This window comes from Phyllosticta capitalensis, assembly GCF_038381095.1.
Source record: "Phyllosticta capitalensis strain CBS 128856 chromosome Unknown BKA78scaffold_3, whole genome shotgun sequence".
Lineage (NCBI taxonomy): Eukaryota > Fungi > Ascomycota > Dothideomycetes > Botryosphaeriales > Phyllostictaceae > Phyllosticta > Phyllosticta capitalensis.
In genome coordinates this window covers 3,015,746-3,035,492 of record NW_027117441.1, presented here as the reverse complement: position 1 = coordinate 3,035,492, position 19,747 = coordinate 3,015,746, and the positions used below count along the sequence as shown (strand labels likewise).

At 56.6% G+C, this 19,747-nt stretch overlaps 7 protein-coding genes across 7 annotated transcripts; 3 read left to right on the top strand and 4 right to left on the bottom strand.

The window, feature by feature from the left end:
* Nucleotides 1–503: 503 nt before the first annotated feature.
* On the bottom strand, nucleotides 504–1,244 carry BKA78DRAFT_108692 (uncharacterized protein). Its single transcript, XM_066882221.1, has 2 exons — nucleotides 865–1,244; nucleotides 504–811 (listed from the first exon to the last, which is right to left on the bottom strand). The coding sequence occupies exons 1-2, from the start codon at nucleotides 1,063–1,065 to the stop codon at nucleotides 584–586; spliced, it is 429 nt and encodes a 142-aa protein (XP_066747167.1). The 5' UTR covers nucleotides 1,066–1,244; the 3' UTR covers nucleotides 504–583.
* Nucleotides 1,245–1,423: 179 nt separating this feature from the next.
* BKA78DRAFT_351500 (Pleckstrin homology domain-containing protein) lies at nucleotides 1,424–4,618 on the bottom strand (the record flags this gene model as incomplete). Its single annotated transcript, XM_066891187.1, has 5 exons — nucleotides 1,424–2,901; nucleotides 2,949–3,129; nucleotides 3,174–3,428; nucleotides 3,473–4,030; nucleotides 4,088–4,618. The coding sequence occupies 5 exons, from the start codon at nucleotides 4,616–4,618 to the stop codon at nucleotides 1,424–1,426; spliced, it is 3,003 nt and encodes a 1,000-aa protein (XP_066747166.1).
* An 896-nt stretch (nucleotides 4,619–5,514) lies between these two features.
* On the top strand, nucleotides 5,515–8,189 carry BKA78DRAFT_248843 (WD40-repeat-containing domain protein; the record flags this gene model as incomplete). Its single annotated transcript, XM_066884429.1, has 2 exons — nucleotides 5,515–5,689; nucleotides 5,743–8,189. 2 exons carry the CDS (start codon nucleotides 5,515–5,517, stop codon nucleotides 8,187–8,189), a joined length of 2,622 nt encoding a protein of 873 aa, XP_066747165.1.
* Nucleotides 7,900–8,958, bottom strand: BKA78DRAFT_310397 (uncharacterized protein). Its single transcript, XM_066888116.1, has one exon. It carries the CDS (start codon nucleotides 8,931–8,933, stop codon nucleotides 8,301–8,303), a length of 633 nt encoding a protein of 210 aa, XP_066747164.1. The 5' UTR covers nucleotides 8,934–8,958; the 3' UTR covers nucleotides 7,900–8,300.
* Nucleotides 8,828–9,456, top strand: BKA78DRAFT_310393 (uncharacterized protein). The gene has a single exon (XM_066888115.1). The coding sequence runs from the start codon at nucleotides 9,133–9,135 to the stop codon at nucleotides 9,427–9,429; it is 297 nt and encodes a 98-aa protein (XP_066747163.1). The 5' UTR covers nucleotides 8,828–9,132; the 3' UTR covers nucleotides 9,430–9,456.
* Nucleotides 9,457–11,566: 2,110 nt separating this feature from the next.
* BKA78DRAFT_108662 (uncharacterized protein) lies at nucleotides 11,567–12,565 on the bottom strand. Its single transcript, XM_066882220.1, has one exon. It carries the CDS (start codon nucleotides 12,380–12,382, stop codon nucleotides 11,819–11,821), a length of 564 nt encoding a protein of 187 aa, XP_066747162.1. The 5' UTR covers nucleotides 12,383–12,565; the 3' UTR covers nucleotides 11,567–11,818.
* Nucleotides 12,566–14,021: 1,456 nt separating this feature from the next.
* BKA78DRAFT_342448 (putative ABC transporter) lies at nucleotides 14,022–19,303 on the top strand. Its single transcript, XM_066890386.1, has 4 exons — nucleotides 14,022–16,012; nucleotides 16,058–16,958; nucleotides 17,005–18,370; nucleotides 18,420–19,303. The coding sequence occupies exons 1-4, from the start codon at nucleotides 14,165–14,167 to the stop codon at nucleotides 18,838–18,840; spliced, it is 4,536 nt and encodes a 1,511-aa protein (XP_066747161.1). The 5' UTR covers nucleotides 14,022–14,164; the 3' UTR covers nucleotides 18,841–19,303.
* The last annotated feature ends 444 nt before the right edge of the window (nucleotides 19,304–19,747 follow it).

Here is a 19,747-nt window from a genome sequence, read left to right as displayed (position 1 = left end):
GTAGGCTGGCAGCCTCTAGCCAAACAGACAGACTCTGGAATAGATTCTCGTCCATCCATCCATCCACGCGCTGGGGGAGGGAAAACCTCCAAGAGCGAACCGCCGCACGCACGCACGCGCAAAAACGGCAAGGCTGGATGGAGTGACGGCAGACCTGTACAGACGTGTAGACGGACGGCGCAGACAGGCACAGCAGAAGCAAAGACAGCGAGACGCCAGCAAAGCAACACAGAGAGAGAGCGCGAGAGAGAGAGAGAGAGAGAGAGAGCTTGGAATCAGCATCATGTCATCAATTCAAGAAGCAGTCGAGATAAAACGCCATCACCAAGCAAACCACAGCATGAAAAAACAGCAGCACGACAAAAGCAATCCAAAACTTTCTTGCTTGCTAACCACCACCACGATCAAGGCCGTCGCATTATAAGAGAGAGAGAAGACAAAAAGAAAAGCCCTTGGGTTCCCTGGGAAGATGCTGAATGAGTCTGACTGGATTGAGTGAGGAAAGGAAAGCCACGCCACGCCCGCCGCCACACCGCTTTGGATATCCTCATCCTCTTTTCCTTTCGCCCCATGGCCGGTTGCCTCATATCCTTTCGTGTGCGTCCCCCATTGCCTGACTGCGTTGACATCCCCCCATCATCGCCCTATCCTTTGGCACCGTGTGTCCATCCCTCGGTCCGTCCCGTCCGTCACCCCGTCCATGCAGTGAAGAAAGAAAAAAAAAAAGGAAAGTCATGGCCGAGTAGAGGGAGCCCACGGACGGCGGATAGAGGTTGGTCAGCAGTACAGTTGACTTGATATATATCCTGTTCTTCCGCTTGAGATTGGTTGTTGGGGCTGATTTGCGGGGTGGGGTGGGTTTACCGGTACTCCATGCGGCACCGAAAAGCCAAACTTGCCGGACTGACTGACTGGGGACGCGAACTCGTTTTTCTTCCTGTCGATTGCTGTCCCGGTTGGCAGCGATGATGATGTGAATGTGACCCCCGGCCACGGCCACGACCACAATGCAAGTAGTAAAAAAGTAGAAAAAAGAAAGTGGTGCTGCTGTTGGCTTTGAATCATTCTCTTTCTTCCTCGTCGGGGCGTTAGATAGAAAACTCAAGTTAAGTCGATCGACTTCCCGCTTCTCATGGGGAAGCGGAAGTTAAAAAAGAACGTAATGGAAAATAAAAAATCCCGGACACACACAAACCAGAAGCAGTCGCCCAGCCCCCCGTGTCGCGCCGCTTTCCTCGTTAATAAAAACGCCGCCGCCACAAGCATGACGTAGTTGAAAGTCAAGTCAAAAGAAGACCACCGCCGCCGTACAGACGCCGAGAAAAAAAAAAAAAAGTGGTGGTGCGCCGTGGTAAGGCGCGAAAAAAGCGCGCACGCAGCGATCAATCATCATTCAGGGGGGTTTTAAAAATCCCGTTGTTGCTTATTGGCAAAAGAGCTCAATCTCACCCAACTGCCCCGCCAGCAGCTGGTCTCGTTGCTGCTCCTTCCACGTCTCAAACGCCATTTGCACGTCCTCGTCCGACTGGATGCTAACGTAGTCGTCGTCGTCAATGTACTTGAGCTTGACCTGCCCCGAGCTCAGGCTGACATTCGTACTACGCTGCAGCTTGGCGTCGATGCGGTCCTTGAGGCTCTGAAAGCTGATGTTGGTGCTGACGACCAGCGTCATTGTTGACCCCGCGGATGGGCAGTGGACCTTTACTTTGAGTTGGGACGGGATGGAGACTTCGGTCGGCGTCGCGGCGGGCAGGGTGGGAGAGAGCGGCCGATCTGTACCTGGAGTAGTTGTTCGCTGCTGTTCAAACGAAGAAGCGGGCGTGGCAGTCCGAGACGAACCTGGCGTAAAGCGTGAATCCTGTCGCGAACTATCTGGGTAGTCCAAATGCAGGTTGATTTCGGATCCGGGCGTGCGGAGCGCTTGCTTTTCTCTTTGAATGTTCGGCGAGCTCTGGCGAGGCATGGACGTGGGGGTGGGGATGTTTGGCGAGTTGCTCTGGCTGCGGTTCACATGGCCGGGATAGGCGTAGTGGCTGGGGAAGGGGGGAACATCCGGAACGGATCCGCCAGGGGTGCGTCGTGTCGGGAGATGGTTGTGAATGTCGGGACTACTAGCTGAACGAAGCCGGATTTGTGAGTTTATGGCGTTTTGCGAAACGGTCGGAGCTACCGAGGGTCGGCCTACGGGACCACGGCCGTTAGAGTAAATGTGAGACCCACTGGAAGCGTCGCGAGACGTATGCCGGCCTATGGCGGGCGCGGTAAATCGCACATTGTCGTCTCCGTGCCAGCCGTTGGACATGTGCTGCCTTGGAAAAGGAAACATGCTAGAAGAGGAGCTTGTACGTGTTGAAATGGGCGATTCGATGCTGGGCGAAAAGTATGAGTCGTTGGGTCCATTTCCAGGCGATATGGCGCCAGCTTGCAGCTGCTGCGTGCGGAGGCTCAGCGGTGGATTTTGGATGGAACCGTGTGGGAATCGTGGGGGCAAGGTGCGCAAGTCTGGCGGCCGAGACGTGTCGAGAGGGTTGACGCCGCTCTCGCCGGTGGTTGATCGAGACCGAGTACCCTTTTCGCCCTGGGCCAGTGTAAAGTCCGTCTGTCCGGGGTAGCCACTAGTCACCTCGGCGACGTCGACCTCATCGTCGTCTTCGTCGGCTTCGGCATATGGGTTTTGGATTGGGCCCTGGCCTTGGAGGTCGCGGATGTACGTAAACTCTGTTGCAGACGTGGTCGACTGCTTGGTGCTACCGCTTGCTCTCTGCGTCGTGTCCCTAAACTGTCGGCGTTGCTGGTCTACTTGGTGAACCCATTTTCTGAGCGTATCTTCGGTTGCGAAGCGAATAACAAAGTTTTCGATGCCGGGGTCGCCCTTCCAGAAAATTTGGCAAGTGTACGATCCTGTGACACGTCAGCAAAACACAAGATGGTCAAAATCCAGCACGCACCTGGCTTTGACGTCGAAATGGCGTCGGTAACGTTTTGCATGAAGATGCGGCCTTTGAGTTGCAGTTTGGGCTTGCCCTTTTTATCGTACAACTGCCCCTTGCTCATCAGTTTGTTCTTTTGCTTGTTTGGGTTAATCTCCTTGCAGCACAGGAGTATCATTTCAAACAGGTAGATTTTGTACTATTGCGGTTAGCATGGTGCATGTGAAGTGGGGGTAGACTAACCTCGCGCTCTTGATCTTTGGAGCCGCCGTCTCCCTTCAAAACGGTAAATGTGCCGTAGAGGAGCAAGTCCCCAAAGCCTTCGATGCGATGCCCTTTCCAGTCCTCGACGCGGCTCTTGAGTTCCTCGAGTGCTTCTTTGCGGTCTTCCATGTCAACAGCTTCGTTGGTCCTCTTAAGAACGGCAGATGCGGCGTCGATGCCGGTGGAAATGTCGTCACGTCGCTCTTCGTCCAAGTCCCCCTTGTCTCGGAGTTCCTGCAGCTGTTAGCATTGTGCATGAGACATTTGGTGCGCCGTACCTTGAGGAGCAACGGGTATTTTGAAAGACGTTGAAAAGGCTTGAGCAGGAACGAAGTCAGGTGCGTTGGTGATTCGACCATCTGACGGAGCTCAGGAGGGCCACCCGTCTCTCTCAACTTTTCAAACTCCAACATGGCTGTTTCTTCACAGCGTTTTTGATTTGCAATGAACGGTTCGTAGACTTTGAATGCTTCCTTGTAGAGAACGAAAAGCCGTCCCCAATTTTGCTCCGACTCGGGCTGCGCATTTGTTTGCTCGACGCGAATTAGGAAGCGGCGTTGAAAGTCGAGCAGCGCATTCAGGTTGAGGAAGATTGCATGTACGGCATCACCAGTCACGACGCCCTTTTCCTCGACGAGCTTCTTGAATGCCTGGAGAAGCTCCAGATGCTGCACATAGGTGCGCTCCGTTTTGACCAATTCATCGACAATGTGTTGGCGCTGGGTGCGCTTGATGTTGGACGGCGCGGGGTCGGCGGAGCCTTCGTCGGGCGGAGCATCGTTGATCAGACCCTTTTGGACCAGGAGGTCGAGCACACGGTTGACAACTTTGACAACCTGCAGGCGCAGTCAGCACAAAGGAAGCGGGAGAGATGGCGCATGGGCTAAACTTACCTTGACGAAGCCGGTCGTGTCATCGCTGTACAAGTCGCTAATGACGAAGCAGTCTTCGGACGGAAACTTGAGCTGGTTGATGCAGGCCGACAGGAACTTGTACGTGGCTGCTTGCTCTCGCTTCTTCTCCGAGACCTTGTTCTTGTCGACCTCGAGCTTGACGGGAGGTTCGAGGGCATTGTAGATGATCATCAAGGGATAGCCCCTCCGGAATGTCCTCCACAGCAGCGTCACGGGGTCGGTGTCTTCGTCGGCAGAGCGTTCTTCCTCGAGCAGGACCTCTTCGAAGCCAGGGACGTTGCGCAGGCGGCGGGAGAGGTTCTGACAAATGACGAAGAGCGATGCTTCTTTGTCGCCGCGCTTGTTCAGGACGTTGTTGGCTGCCTCGACGGGCCCGCCATTGAGGGGACCGTGCGAGGGCAGCGGCGGGGGAGGTTGCGCAGCGAAGAGGGTCGAGGCCGAAGTGCCTTGGGACGAATCTGAGGCCCTCGAGGAAAAGGTCGAGAAGCTCGCATGGTTTGAGTTGGGCATGAGGGGCGTGGGGCCGCCCGAGCTGTGAAGGCGGGAATGCGAAGACTGGATCGAAGCGGTATGAGAGCGAGACAAAGGACCATGAACTCCAACCTCCATCATCGCAGGGCGGCGCTCTGGTGGAGGAGGGAGGAATGGGATGGGATTCGTAGTGGCGGCGGTGGAGGGAGCGGTGCCAGAGAGGTGAGACCTCGCAGCGGAGGTGCGGCGGGCCGCCTCTACGCCAGGGTGTCGGGCGCTGCTGTGCGATGGGAGCGAGGGCGCACGGAGGGAGCGAGGGACGGAGCGAGGGTCGAGGGCGCGTGGGCCGACAGACGAGATGAATTCTGGTCGTGGTGTTGGGATGAGATGGTGTGGGAGTGGAGTGGAGTAGGGGATGGGAGAGAGTGTCTGGTGCTGCCGTGGTGGTGGTGGTGGTGGTGGTGCTGGGCGGGTTAGCGGGTTACAGTAGCGCCGCGGTTTCAGGTGCCCCTTGAGAGTGACGACGACGAAGTAATTGAGAACAAGTCTTTTGTTGCTCTGCGTATTGACAGTTTAGCGCCCTCGGTCTAGACACCAACCACACTATCAACCATCTCGGCCACCACTCGACAGCACTAACCATCACACCTGGCACTCCGCCTCTGTCAACTGCACTGCGCTCGGGCCTGGTCCCTGTCCCGTCGTCGCCGCGACATCGGTGCCCACGCCCACGGACAGCCCAGCCCACCACGTCCACCGCCCATCACCACCACAACGCTTCATCAGCATTTCTTCATCAAGACTCGCCACCTGCCAGTCGACAACGCGCTGGTCGCTACGCGGCCTCGTGCATCCTCCACCCGACTCTCCCAACAATGGCTCGAGACCCGACATCATCATCCCCGTACGCCTCCGACACACCCTACCTCAACAACATGACCACCACCCCCTTCAAGCTCGATGAAGGCTACTCAGAAGACACGCGCAGCCTCAGCGACGTCGACGCCGCAATGCGCACCGATCCCCCCAAGTCTGACGCCGCCGAACACGACTCGGCCCGTGTAACCCTGCCAGGCTGGATCCTCAGCTTGCCTGAGAATGAGAGAAGCGGTAGCTACGCCTCTTGCTGGCCCAAACTCAAGCTCTACTGACTGCCCTCCCAGACTTTGCCTTTGAAATCTTGCGCTCGCTGCGCACCGCCTCCATTGCCTCCATTGTCCAACGGCTCAACTCGCGACTCCATCTCGACCCCGTCCTCCACCTGCCTCCCGAAATAACATTTCAAATCTTCTCCTACCTCGACCCCGAGACCCTGCTGCGAGCCTCGACCCTTTCCAAGTCATGGCGTGGCCGAACTCTGGACAGCCAGTTGTGGAAATGCATGTTTGGGGCCGAGGGCTGGACCGCCAACATTCGCGCAATCCGCCAGTTTGAAGAGCAGGAAAAGGCAAACAGGTCCGCCATGAAGGAGCGCAAGTCGCGAGTTCGTGGCGGCGACGCTGATCTGGAACGCATGCACACAAAAAAGAAGCTTAGGGAGCGGCCGCTTGCGGACCAAGACACGGACAGCGCAGGGGATTGGGCTGAGCAGCACGGCGTGGTCGAGGCGGACGAGACCGACGAGATGCAGGACATTGCCTACGAGGGCGAGTCTCCCTCCGAGGCAAGAATCAACGACTTGGCCCGACGCATCGAAGCTCGACCGCAGTTTGCCATTGACGACGCGATATCGCCACCCCCCGCGGACATGCTCTTCCCTCCCCTCCGGCCGTCGCTCATCCTGTCCTCTTTCGGAGACCCAATGGTCAATTGGCAGTACCTCTACAAGCAAAAGAGACGGTTGGAAGACAATTGGAGTTCCGGCCGCTACGTCAACTTCCAGCTACCCCACCCCTCGCATCCGTACGAGCAGCACAAGGAGTGCGTATACACCATCCAACACTCGGCCAAGTACGTCGTCAGTGGGAGCAGGGACAAGACTATCCGCATTTGGGACTTGGAAACGCAGAGGCTGGTCGTGGCGCCCTTGACTGGCCACGACGCGTCGGTGCTGTGCTTGCAGTTTGATGAGCGTCCCGAACACGACATTGTCGTATCTGGAGGCAGCGACTGCCACGTCATTGTTTGGCGCTTTTCGACTGGCCAAATGATTAAAAAGTTGGAGCGGGCTCACAACGAGTCTGTGTTGAACCTGCGATTCGACGATCGTTATCTCGTCACATGCTCCAAGGATAAGACAATCAAAGTATGGAGCCGCCGCGAGCTCGTGCCGTCGGATCAAGACTACCCCGTTGCTTCTGGCAGCGGTGCCCGATTTCCAAGCTACATTGTCCGGAACCCCGACGAGTCGCTCACCAAGCAGCCCAACATCAAGCCGCTGCCGGCATTCAGTCTGCTCATGGTGCTCGAAGGCCATACGGCGGCCGTCAATGCAATCCAAACATATGACGATCAGATTGTGTCGGCCTCGGGTGACAGGACTGTCAAGGTTTGGGCCATCCGGAATGGCACGTGTTTGAAGACGATTCCCGGGCACAGCAAGGGCATCGCCTGCGTCCAGTTTGACGGCCGGCGCATTGTGACGGGCAGCTCTGATGAGACGGTGCGCATCTTTGACAGAGCCTCGGGCGCAGAAGTGGCCTGTCTGCGCGGCCATGCCAACCTGGTCCGCACGGTGCAGGCACAATTTGGCGACATGCCCGGCAACGAGGAAGAGCTCGAAGCCGAGGCCCGGGCTGTGGATCAGACGTACTATGAAGCGCGCGCCAGAGGCTCTCTGAGGGAAATGTCGCGCGAGGAACGTCGCGCAAGAAACGCCGGCTCCCGCAACCCGCAAGACCTTTTTGCACTCGGCGCCAAGCTCCCGCCGGGCGGCGGAGGCAGCCGCTGGGGCCGCATCGTATCGGGCTCCTACGACGAGAGCATCATTATTTGGAAAAAGGCAGCCGACGGCAAGTGGACCATTGCAAAGCGCCTGCTCCAGAGCGAAGCCGTGGCCAACGCGGGTGGCCGCCGTCGTGGCGGCGGCGGAGGAGGAGGAGGAGGACACACGCCGGCCCGCCTCAACCCGCAGCTTCAGCAGCAGATGGCGCAGCTGACGGCGGCGTCTCAGCAAGCAGCAGCACAAAACCAGGCCGGCGCCAACACGCCGGCAACGACGGCCGCGCAGATCCACCAGGTCACGCAGCACGTCCAGCAGCTCGCGCAACAGGTGCAGGCACAAGCCCTCCAACAGCCGCCGGCTGCGGGTGCTCAGGGCGCTGCCGCCCAAGCTGCCGTCGCCGGTCCTGCGGCTGCTCACGCGCCTCTGCCTGGTGGAGCACAAAACCACCAACAAAACGCGCATCACCAGCAAGGGGGCAACAACGGCCACCATCACCATCATCACCACCACGGCAACAACAACAACAACAACCACCACGGAAACCACGTGCCCCTGGTGGGCGGCACGGCGAATCCAACCGGCAGCAACAGCCGCGTTTTCAAGCTGCAGTTTGACGCCCGCCGCATAATATGCTGCAGCCAGGACCCGACCATTGTGGGGTGGGACTTTGCCAATGGCGACCAGGAGATTGTGGCGGCGAGTCGCTTCTTTGGCGAGGGGCTTTAGGGAAGCAAGATTTGAGCTGAGCTTGCTTCTGTGGATGTGGTGGTGTGAGCAGGATCTGGAGGCGGGGAGCGGGCGTGGTGACGCAAGAGTGCCTGATGTACTCTTGTGGTCCTATTGCCTGTCTACCAGTCTGACTACTGCAAGTCTGTCCAATACCTCCCCGACTGCCCTCACTTTGGCCGTCGGCTCTGCTGACAGCCGAGCGTCGCTATCCCACTGCATCATCGAATTGAAGACGACGTTGACGGGCAGCCCAACTTTTGTCTTTTGTTCACTTGTCCATTCTTTCATGGTCATCATTCCCTTCTTGTCTCTATTCTTATCATTTTTCTTATTGTTCTTTCTTTCCACTTGATGGCTTTTCTTTTGGTGGGCTGGGCTGGGCTGGGCTGTATTGGGCTGCACCTTTACTCTCGAAGCGGCACAGCGCATCGTCGCCGTCGTCTCTCTCATCTGTCGTCGGTCTGTGAGCCCACTGGTTGCTGTCGCTAGCGGGGAGGGGGTGTCGTTTCTCAGCGTGTCTGTTCTTCTCATCCGTCCGTCCCGGTCCGTCTGTCTGGTTACTGCTTTGGGCAAAAAAGGAAAGACGATGCAAAAGCCCCAGAAAGCCTTTGGAGCAGAAGGGCAGGAAGGGGGAAAAAATGGGCTGGCCGCCCAAAATGCGCAAGTTGTTCGTCCACACACACACACACACACACACACACACACACACACACACACATGGACGGCAAAAGGAAAAGGCATTCTTGACTCTCTCTCTTTTCCCTAGGTTGTGCTGCTGTCGGTACGCAAGCACGCAAGCACGCCAGCAAACCATCACAAGAGCGAGCAGCCGACCGCAAAGGAGTGGTGGGCAGAGACGCGAACGGCCTCCCCTCCCCCAGCAGTTTGCCATCCTCCCCTCCGCTCCCATCCCCATCGCACGCAGCTAGCGACTGAAGTCATGGCGTCACGGACAGCTAGTGGATCTTTGGTATTCTTTTTTTGTTTTTTGTTTCGCTGTCGGCAGGTGGATGGATGGATGGATAGGGTTCGTTCGGGGTGTGGATATTCTGCTTTGCTTTTGGGTTCGTTTTTTTTTGGAGTGGATGGAGTGATGGGATGGACGTGTGGAGTGTGGAGTATAGATAGGTCTGCGGTATTGGTAGGATTGGTAGGATTGGTATTGGTATCGGATCATTCGGTAGGGGTTGGTCGCAGGCATTCATCATCATCACCACCCAAAAGAAGAAGTTGTTGAATACAATCACTGTTAATCCGTTCCCTCCCCTTCTCTGCGCCGTCAGCCACTGCAATTGATCATCACTCGACTCGCACTCGCCTACACGACGGAACTGTCACGACACGGATAGGACACCGAGTAAGACCCAGCATAGTCGATGCGTCCTTTTAAGATATCTCTACTCCCAACCCCCCTTCTTATCCACTCCACTCCCTTTCCTCTCCTTTTCCTTCTTTGTCATTCCAGCCGGTCTGTTGACCGCTCCGCTCCGCTACTACTGTCCACACAGCGAGGTACATGTAGGTAGAACGGGAGCACCACAAAACCATTACGACGTTCTGTACGTCCGTCGCAATCGACTCCAAAATAAACAACTCTCTTCTCATCTTGAGACATGTTCAACCCTTTCCGTCCCGTCTCGTCGCCCGTGCGAAGAAACACATTTAGGACATGGTAGATGAGAGGGAGAAGGAGGTGCGTGGCTCCATCTTCGCCATCATCGCATGTCGAGCTGCCAAAAGGAGGCAAGGTGGGTGGGAAATGCGGCGAACAGTCAAAGCCAACAAACAGATGGAGCGCACGCAGTCTGGCGGGGATGCATGGGGATGCACAGGGATTGTTGTGAAGCTCCGTCGTCGTGTGGAGTTGGTACGCACGATTGATACACAGGTGTTTTCTCAGCGCCTTGTTAGGCTTGTTGTATCGCTTTTTTCTTATTCGCTTTTCGGCGTTGCGTGCTTGCTGTGTAGTTGAGGTCTTGCTTCATGTTGTTTACGCCGCTCTCTGCACAGTGCAGTGCACTCAAGTGTTGCTCTTTGCTGGCTTTACACTGTGACTTCACGCATACCACGCGCATCATCCCGCCAGTGCTATCCCACTACTTCACCGTCGTCGGATTGATGCACCAAGTAGCCAAACTCAACGTTCAGCTGTTGATTTTAAGAACCTCGGATCCTAATGCCCTTCGCAGACAACTTCATCGAAGCGCATATAGAGTGGAGAATTGACCGAGTCTCATTGTTGTGTCTGTGCCAGCTATGTGGTAGTTTAAAGAAGCAGGCGGAGAGGAGGGAGCATTCCTTTTGTTCCTTTTTGACCGTTGGGCGAATTGGCTGGTTGAGAAGAGGCAAAGGGGGAAATGTGTGTCGTGTGTCGTGTGTCGGAGCGCTGTTGTTGTTGTTGCTGGGTTCTCTCATTGAAAAAACATACATTAGCCATCCAGAGACATGAAATAATACCTAGGCAATTCAGTTCTTGGCTTCCCGCTTTCCCTCTCTGTGCCTTTTCATTTTAAACCTTCGGCATCTCCGACCATGGACACCGCGGGCGGGCGGAAACTATCCCGCCATGCCATCCACCACCCTTCCTCTCCTCCATCCCTGACTGTGAAGAAACGTCACCTCCCCATCATCTCCTCTCTCTGCAACCCTCACAACCACACTCACTGCCACGCGGACCCTTCGCAGCCGAAAACACAGTTTATGCATTGCATCGCCATACGGATAACAACCTCACGGGCTGCCGGTTAGGCCTCAACTCTCCTGCACCTCTCACGAAAAGCGAAGAGAAGAAGAAGAATGGCAATGACGCCATGATGGCAGCAATACGCAATACGCAAAAACAACTCGACTGGATGCGAGAACGAGAACGGTCGTGTCAACATTTAGGGTTGACAAGTGACGCTTGCTTCCCGCCTGCCCGCCTGCCCAGAGGCTTGGGGACGGGTAGAAAGGCCAGGTCATCCCAGCATCCCAGTATCGGGATGTGGTCCAACGACCTCGACTCCGGACCAATGACCGTGGTGGTGGACAGTTGTAGACGTTCGGCACCTACCTATACACGCACCTCTATAGTGATTCTCCTCGCGCGTACATGCGATGCAAGCAATGGCAGTACTAGATAGACGCAAAACCGAACCTACCATATTCCTCTGCACACGACAACCAATGCTGTTCATCTACCTCGTCCAACACAACTACTGTACACATGTACGGTAGGTACCAGAGAAATAACATAGATGTCGTGCATGCGGATCGCGAACGTTGGCACCCGGGTCCGGGGTATGCGGGTCCGGGGTATGGCTATGGCTCCGCTCCGCAGCGGCCACCCGTCGGCGACTCCGTCTATCCAACCTTAATCCGACTTTGCTTCCTTTTTCTTTCCTCTTTCTCCTCACACCCCAACGTCAGGCTGCCATAACAGGCAGGCAAGCCCGCGACAACAGGCGCTGGCGGGTAAGGTAGGCGGCCAACGAGGAGGTGAGCGCACTAGATGCCGGTGCCAGTGAGGAGGTGGGGAAGGGGAGGGGAGGGCTTAAGGGAGTTAGTGTGCATGTGTGCGTGATGGGTATGTAGGTAGGCGGCGATGGGATGGATAGGCAGGGCGAGCGAGCCGTTTTGGCAAGAAATCAAGGGGTTGGGGCGCAACGCAACGCAGCACACTTCGGAAGACAAGAAGAGAGAAAGATGGATAAAAGGTAAGATACATAGGATGAGAAAGGATGCGGCAAAAAGCAAGAAGATGATGATGGGCTGCGAAATATGTGGTGGAGAAGAAACAGGTATGTAAGCAGGCAACAAACAAAATACCTCCACCAGGGTCGTCGTGCGTGTCGTCGACTGCCTATTTGGGAATGCTGTGCGGTGATGGATTCAGAGTGCGATGGGGTCGAAGATAGTAAAGGATGCAATGATGGGGTCGAGTCCATCAAGGTGTTGGATATGGGGCGTTTTTGTCCCGGCAGGTTTTCGTCCAAGGCAGACGCAGGAGGAGCTACCTGGCTCATGGCAATGTTGTGAGAGCGAAAGCGAATGAATGGGTCTGAAGGATCGAGATGAGATGAGACGGCGTGGCGTGGCGGCGGATACCTAAATGTATGTATTGTTTGCGCCCCAAGCCAAGGATCCAAGAGAGACGACTCATAGAGTAGCAATGCGCGAGGGGCATCTTCGGTGTTGTCGTTGGGGTCCATCGAAAGGGTCTGAAGAGAGGGTCCTCAGTCTCCACAAGAGTTGCTTACCATTGCATCCATATCTGCTGGCTGTGGGTGTTGTTATCTGCCCTGTGCCAATTCTAGCCTGCTGGGCTGGTGGATTTCCGTCGCTCCTTGTCTGTGCGCCGCCCCGGAAGACGGGACGGTCGAGGCCAAGTTCCCGTCCCGAGCGAGCGACAACCCAAGAGCCGTTCGCTAAAGTACATGGAGCCTGAGGGACAAAGACCACCTCGACGCTGAGAAAGCCACGGACAGAAGACGGACTGACAACGGCGGAAATGGAGCTACCTACGGTGATAACTGCAGACACCGCTGCCTGTTTTTCTGCACCGCCGCAGGACAGTCATGACTGTCTTGGCCCCTACCAGGACAACAACAGGCAGACAGAAAACAAAGACTGAGGGCGGAAACACTGCGCTACGCTCGCTCCAACCAACAAGCACGCGCGCACCTGCCCTGCCCTGCGCCACCACGTACCCGACGCCCATCCGCCCCCGTGCTGTCGCCCCGTCGCCGCCCGTGGTTGAGCTCCCGATCCCGACCGAAGCCCTCAGGCAACACACTCACGCGCAAGCTACAGTCCTGCGGAGTGAGGTCAACAAGGGTAGCTGAACGACAGGGAAGCACCCAGAAGGCGCGTTGCTTGGCCGCGGTTTCGGATTCCGTCGTGCGGCAACAGAGGCAGATCTCGCATCGGGCGGGCTCGTGTTCGGGTTGCCTGCTAGAAATTGTTTGGTGGTGATGAAATTGGTGGTGATGGTTGTGGTGGTGATGAGGGAGAAGCCAAGCGCTTGGGATGGTGCTTGTCTTTGTGGTTCAATGGCGTCGGGTCAGAAGATGCCGAAATCATTTTGCCTTGTTGTGGTGTTGACCATGATGATGAGTGATTACTCGCTCTCGCATTGTGACTGTCTATGACTTGGAGGCTTGTCCCTCCCGGTTCGACGTCCATCCGGGGTCGCGCAAGTGGGGTGACGTGAGATGGGCTACCGGGGCAGGAGCCAAGAGCGGAGATGGGTTTAAGCTTACCAGAGCGACAACGACGACTTCAACACCGGGACTTGAATAGCCGGGAGCAGACATGTTTGACAGGTACACAGACTAGACCAAGGTACCGGCAACTACTGTAGCTAAGCGACCATGCAGAGAGTGGCAGGCCCGTCACCGCTAGTCAGCTTCGAGGAGAATTGGTTGCTCAGAATGACGACGTCTTGGCCTTCGAATCGAGACGCGGCGGGTACGAGCATGCGGTACGAGGCCTGGCGGAGAGAGGGCGCCCGGGCGGAAACATTCTTTGTGGGAATCAGGGGATGGAACTCTTCGAGAAGGTCGACGGCAGTTATTCGAGGCCTAATGCGTTTGGCAGCGAGGACAAACCGAACCCGAGAAGGACGAATTCTTGCTGCTCGAGCATTCACACGCGAGTGTGCGACGTAAGCAGCAGCAGCAGTACCACAGCAGAGAGATATCTTGCTCATTCTGACCTCTCCGCTGCTGTCTTTGATCTGTCGGATGGCCTGGTCCCGTTCGCGCCGGACCTCTTCGCTTCCGCTTTCCGGGGGCCCAAGCCCAGCACGTCCCCGGCTGCATGTGCTCACCATCCATCCGTCTTGATTCTCACAAAATAAAGTCGCCCAAGTCCCCAATCACCATGTCTTCTCATCATCCAGGTCTCCTTCGACTTTTCCCTCCCCCTTGCCTCCGTCACGCGATACCCCTCCTTCATCCACCACTCCTCGTCACACCCCCCCACCCGCCGCCATGTCGTTCATGGGCGGGGCTGCCTTTGGCAGCGCTGACAGGACCGTAAACGCCCAGGGCGCCGAGCTGCGTCCCCAGCGCTCTGCTCGCCATTTGCGTGACGACCCTACCGAATCAAATCTCACAATCACCTCGACACACTCCGAGACGGCCAAGTCGACAAAACAACCCAACCTCGACGACGAAAAGGACGAAAAGGACCACTTTGACTCGTCAGAGGCCGACACCGAAGAGCGCAACCGCCGTGTCACGGCCCTCGCCAGGCAGTACACCACCCAGTCGACCGCCTCTGCTGTCGGCAAGAATCCCTTTACCGAGGCCGAGCCAAACTCGCAATTGGACCCCAATGGCTCCAACTTCAACGCCCGCGCCTGGGCAAAGGCTCTCTTGAACGTGCGCTCGCGGGATCCCGAACGCTTCCCCGAGCGCACCGCCGGTGTTGCTTTCCGGAATCTCAATGTCTATGGCTTCGGAACCGAGACCGACTACCAAAAGAGCGTGGGCAACGTCTTTCTCGAGGCCGTCGGTCTGGCCCGCCGCATCATGGGCCAGGGCCAGCGGAGAATCGACATTCTCAACAACTTTGAGGGTCTCGTCGAGGCTGGCGAGATGCTCGTCGTCCTGGGCCCCCCCGGTTCTGGTTGCTCCACCTTTCTCAAGACCATCTCGGGCGAGACGCACGGCTTCGAAATCGAGAACGATTCGTACCTCAACTACCAGGGCATCAGTAGGAAGAGCATGCACAAGCACTTTCGCGGCGAGGCCATTTATACGGCCGAAGTCGATGTCCACTTTCCCAACTTGTCCGTCGGTGATACCCTTGCTTTTGCGGCGCGCGCCAGAGCCCCCAGGAATACGCCCGGCGACGTCGACCAATGGACCTATGCCCACCACATGAGGGACGTCGTCATGGCCATGTACGGCATCTCCCACACCGTCAACACGCGCGTCGGAAACGACTTTGTCCGCGGTGTCTCTGGTGGTGAGCGCAAGCGTGTGTCGATTGCCGAGGCAACCCTCTCCCAAGCTCCCCTGCAGTGCTGGGACAATTCGACCAGAGGTCTCGACTCTGCCAACGCCATTGAGTTTTGCAAGACGCTCCGCATGCAGACGGATCTGATGGGCTGCACTGCCTGCGTCTCCATCTACCAGGCCCCCCAGTCGGCATACGACGTTTTCGACAAGGTCGTTGTTTTGTACGAGGGCCGCCAAATCTTCTTTGGCCGCGCAGACGAGGCCAAGCAGTACTTTGTCAACATGGGCTTTGACTGCCCCGACCGCCAGACCACCCCCGACTTTTTGACGTCCATGACGTCGCCGCAAGAGCGCGTCGTCCGTGCTGGCTGGGAGGACAAGGTTCCCCGGACTCCCGACGAGTTTGCTCAGCGCTGGAAGGACAGCCAGGATCGCGCGCAGCTCCTGCGCGACATTGAGGCGTACGACCAAAAGTACAAGATTGGCGGCGAGTACTACGAGCGGTTCAAGGAGAGCCGCAAGGCTCAGCAGTCCAAGGGCCAGCGCGTCAAGTCGCCGTACACGCTCAGCTACGGCAAGCAAATCGAACTGTGTCTGTGGCGTGGTTTCCAGCGTCTCAAGGGCGACCCCAGCATCACCCTCTCCCAGCTCTTTGGCAACACCGTCATGGCCCTCATTCTCAGCAGTGTCTTTTACAACCTCAAGTCGGATACGGCCAGCTTCTACTCCCGCGGTGCCCTGCTCTTCTTTGCCATTCTCTTTAATGCTTTCGGTTCGGCCTTGGAAATCCTGACGCTCTACGCTCAACGCCCGATTGTGGAAAAGCACGCGCGCTATGCCCTGTACCATCCTTCGGCAGAGGCCTACGCATCTGTAAGTTCTGAATGACACCAATTCAACTTTTGCTAACCCTTTTAGATGCTCACCGATATCCCGTACAAAGTCCTCAACGCCTTTACCTTCAACATCACCCTCTACTTCATGACCAACCTGCGACGCGAGGCCGGACCATTCTTCTTCTTCGTCCTCACCTCGTTCATCCTCACCCTGGTCATGTCGATGCTTTTCCGTACCATTGCCTCTGTCTCGCGCACGCTCTCGCAGGCCATGGCTCCCGCGGCGATTTTGATTCTGGCGCTTGTCATTTACACCGGCTTCGTCATTCCCACGCGGTACATGCTTGGCTGGTCGCGCTGGATCAACTACCTGGACCCCATTTCCTACGGCTTCGAATCGCTCATGATCAACGAGTTCCACAACCGCAACTTTACCTGCGGCGCGTACACGCCGTCTGCCGCGGTCCCTGGCTACGCCGACGTCGGCCGCATGAACAAGGTGTGCAGTGCCGTTGGCTCCCAACCCGGCCTAGACTACGTCGAAGGCGACAGGTACATCAACAGCTCGTTTGCGTACTACCACGCGCACAAGTGGCGCAACATTGGTATCCTCTTTGCGTTCATGATCTTCTTCCTCTGCACGTACCTGGGCGCCACCGAATTCATCTCGGCCAAGAAGTCCAAGGGTGAGGTTCTCGTCTTCCGCCGCGGCCAAATCCCGCCCTCTGTCGGCGCGGACGAGGAGTCTGCAGGCGGTTCCAAGCAGGTTGTTGAAAAGGGAATGGGTATCCAGCGTGACGTCTCTGCCGTCATTGCTCGCCAAACTGCCATTTTCCACTGGGAGGACATGTGCTACGACATCAAGATCAAGGGCCAGGACCGCCGCATTCTCGACCACGTCGATGGATGGGTCAAGCCGGGAACTTTGACCGCGCTCATGGGTGTCTCTGGAGCTGGAAAGACCACGCTCCTCGACGTGCTCGGTATTTCTCCTTTCCTGTTGCTGTGACTATTAGCTAACGATTTTAGCAACTCGTGTTACCATGGGTGTCATCACCGGAAACGCCTTTGTCGACGGCCGCCAGCGTGACGCCTCCTTCCAGCGCAAGACGGGCTACGTCCAGCAGCAAGACTTGCATCTCTCCACGTCCACGGTCCGCGAGGCGCTCAACTTTAGCGCTCTGCTCCGCCAGCCCGCCCACGTCCCCCGCCAAGAGAAGCTCGACTACGTTGATGAAGTCATCAAGCTCCTCGACATGGAGCCGTACGCTGATGCCGTTGTTGGTGTTCCTGGTGAAGGTCTCAACGTCGAGCAGCGCAAGCGTCTCACGATTGGTGTCGAACTCGCGGCCAAGCCCCAGCTCCTGCTCTTCCTCGACGAACCCACCTCCGGTCTCGACTCTCAAACCTCGTGGGCCATTTGCGATCTCATGGAGAAGTTGACCAAGAACGGCCAGGCGGTTCTCTGCACCATCCACCAGCCGTCTGCCATGCTCTTCCAGCGTTTCGACCGTCTTTTGTTCCTGGCCAAGGGTGGCAAGACCGTCTACTTTGGCGAGATTGGCGAAAACTCCCACGTCCTGACCAGCTACTTTGAACGCAATGGCGCGCACCCTTGCCCGACCGAGGCCAACCCTGCCGAATGGATGCTCGAAGTCATTGGCGCTGCACCTGGCTCCCACACCGAAATCGACTGGCACCAGACCTGGCGCGACAGTGCCGAGTATGCTGGCGTCAAGAAAGAGCTCTCGGAGATGCGCGAAAAGCTTCCTCAGACGACCCAGCCCAGTTCCTCCGACGACCAGACCAGCTTCCGCGAATTTGCCGCGCCGCTGTGGGAGCAGACGTGGGAGGTCACCAAGCGTGTGTTTGAGCAGTACTGGCGCACTCCGTCGTACATTTACGCCAAGTTTGCCCTCGTCATGTTCTCCGGTCTCTTTGTTGGTTTCTCCTTCTTCAAGGCGCGCAACACGCAGCAGGGACTCCAGAACCAAATGTTTGCCATCTTCATGCTCATGACCATTTTCGGCAACCTGGTCCAGCAAATCATGCCGCACTTTGTGACGCAGCGCGCGCTGTACGAGGTTCGCGAGCGCCCGAGCAAGGCCTACTCGTGGAAGGCGTTTATGCTCTCCAACATCATTGTCGAGCTGCCGTGGAACAGTCTTGCGGGTGTAGTCCTCTTCTTCACCTGGTACTACCCCATTGGCCTGTACCGCAACGCAGAGCCGACCAACTCAGTCACGGAGCGCGGTGGTCTGATGTTCTTGTTCATCTGGGTGTTTTTGCTCTTCACGTCGACCTTTACCAACATGATTATTGCCGGTATCGAGACGGCCGAGAACGGCGGCAACATTGCCAACCTGCTGTTCATGCTGACGCTGATTTTCAACGGGTAAGCTTCGTCCCCTCCAACCCAAACTCCACAAACTAACCTTTCGCAGTGTCCTCGCCACAAAGGAAGCCCTCCCCGGCTTCTGGATCTTCATGTACCGCCTCTCGCCCTTCACGTACCTGGTCAGCGGCATGCTCAGCACCGGCGTGGCCAACACGTCCTCCGAGTGCGCCGCCAACGAATTCGCCACCTTTGATCCGCCCGCCAACCAGACCTGCGCCCAGTACATGGACCCCTACATCCAGGCCTCGGGCGGCGGCTACCTCCAAAACCCCGAGGCGACGTCTGGTTGCAGTTACTGCTCCATGAGCAGCACCAACCAGTTCTTGGCCGCCGTCGACATCTACTGGAAGGATGCCTGGCGCAATTTCGGTTTGATGTGGGTGTATGTGATTTTCAACCTCTTTGGCGCCCTGTTCTTGTATTGGCTCCTCAGGGTGCCGAAGGGCAAGCGCGCGAAGAACAACTAGGTTGATGGTGTTGTTTGTGGAGAGGAGAAAAAGTTTTGTTGATGAAGAGACGAGACGATGGATTGGTTTCTTTTTCTTTTTTTCTTCTTTTCCCGAGCGAGTGCATTCTTCTCACCTCCTTGCTTCCTCCCCCCTCCCCCCTTTTTCTCTCACATCCTCCCTCCTTCCTTGCATACAGTGCGATGGCATGCACGACGGCTCTGGCCCTGGCTCTGGGTAGCTTCTGCTTTTGAACAGCGAGCGCCGGCGTTGACGAAGTTTTTTGATTGGTATTCCCTTTTAGTACAGTAATTTCTTTCTTTCTGGTGGCATAGAATTGGCTTGGTTGGCCTTTGCATAGATTGATTGAACGCGCAGAGAGGCGGTGGAGGGACGAGGGAGAGGTGGTGAGTGAGGACTGTATAGATTTCCTCGTGAATGGATAAATGATATGTAATGGCATACATGGCATTCCGAAACTTGAGATTGATTCAAACGATGATGGCGAAATGAGTGAAGCAGTGAAAGTGAAGGGAGGGAGGAAGAGGTTGCAAAGTTCCCCTCTTCTTGGTGTTTTGGTTTGGTACAGCGGGCAGCGGAGGACGGTGCTCGCTCTGCGGAGGTGTCCGAGGAAATTAGGACAAAATGGTGAAAGAATCTGCCAGCGAAGCGACCCAACCAACAAAAGAAAAATTTTGCGCATGTGGAAAATCCAATTAAAAGCCCCTAGAGAGCGAGCGAGCTAGGTACGTCCCTATATGCGCAGACAGCAGCAGCAGCAGCAGCAGTAGCCACACACCCACCACCCCAAACGCACTCTCCACTCGAAAGAAACAAAAACAATAGACTCTAGACACCCAACAGCGTACCAGAGAGACGTGTGAATAGATAGAGATGCTGTCAACTACATACCCCGCGCCGAAATAAA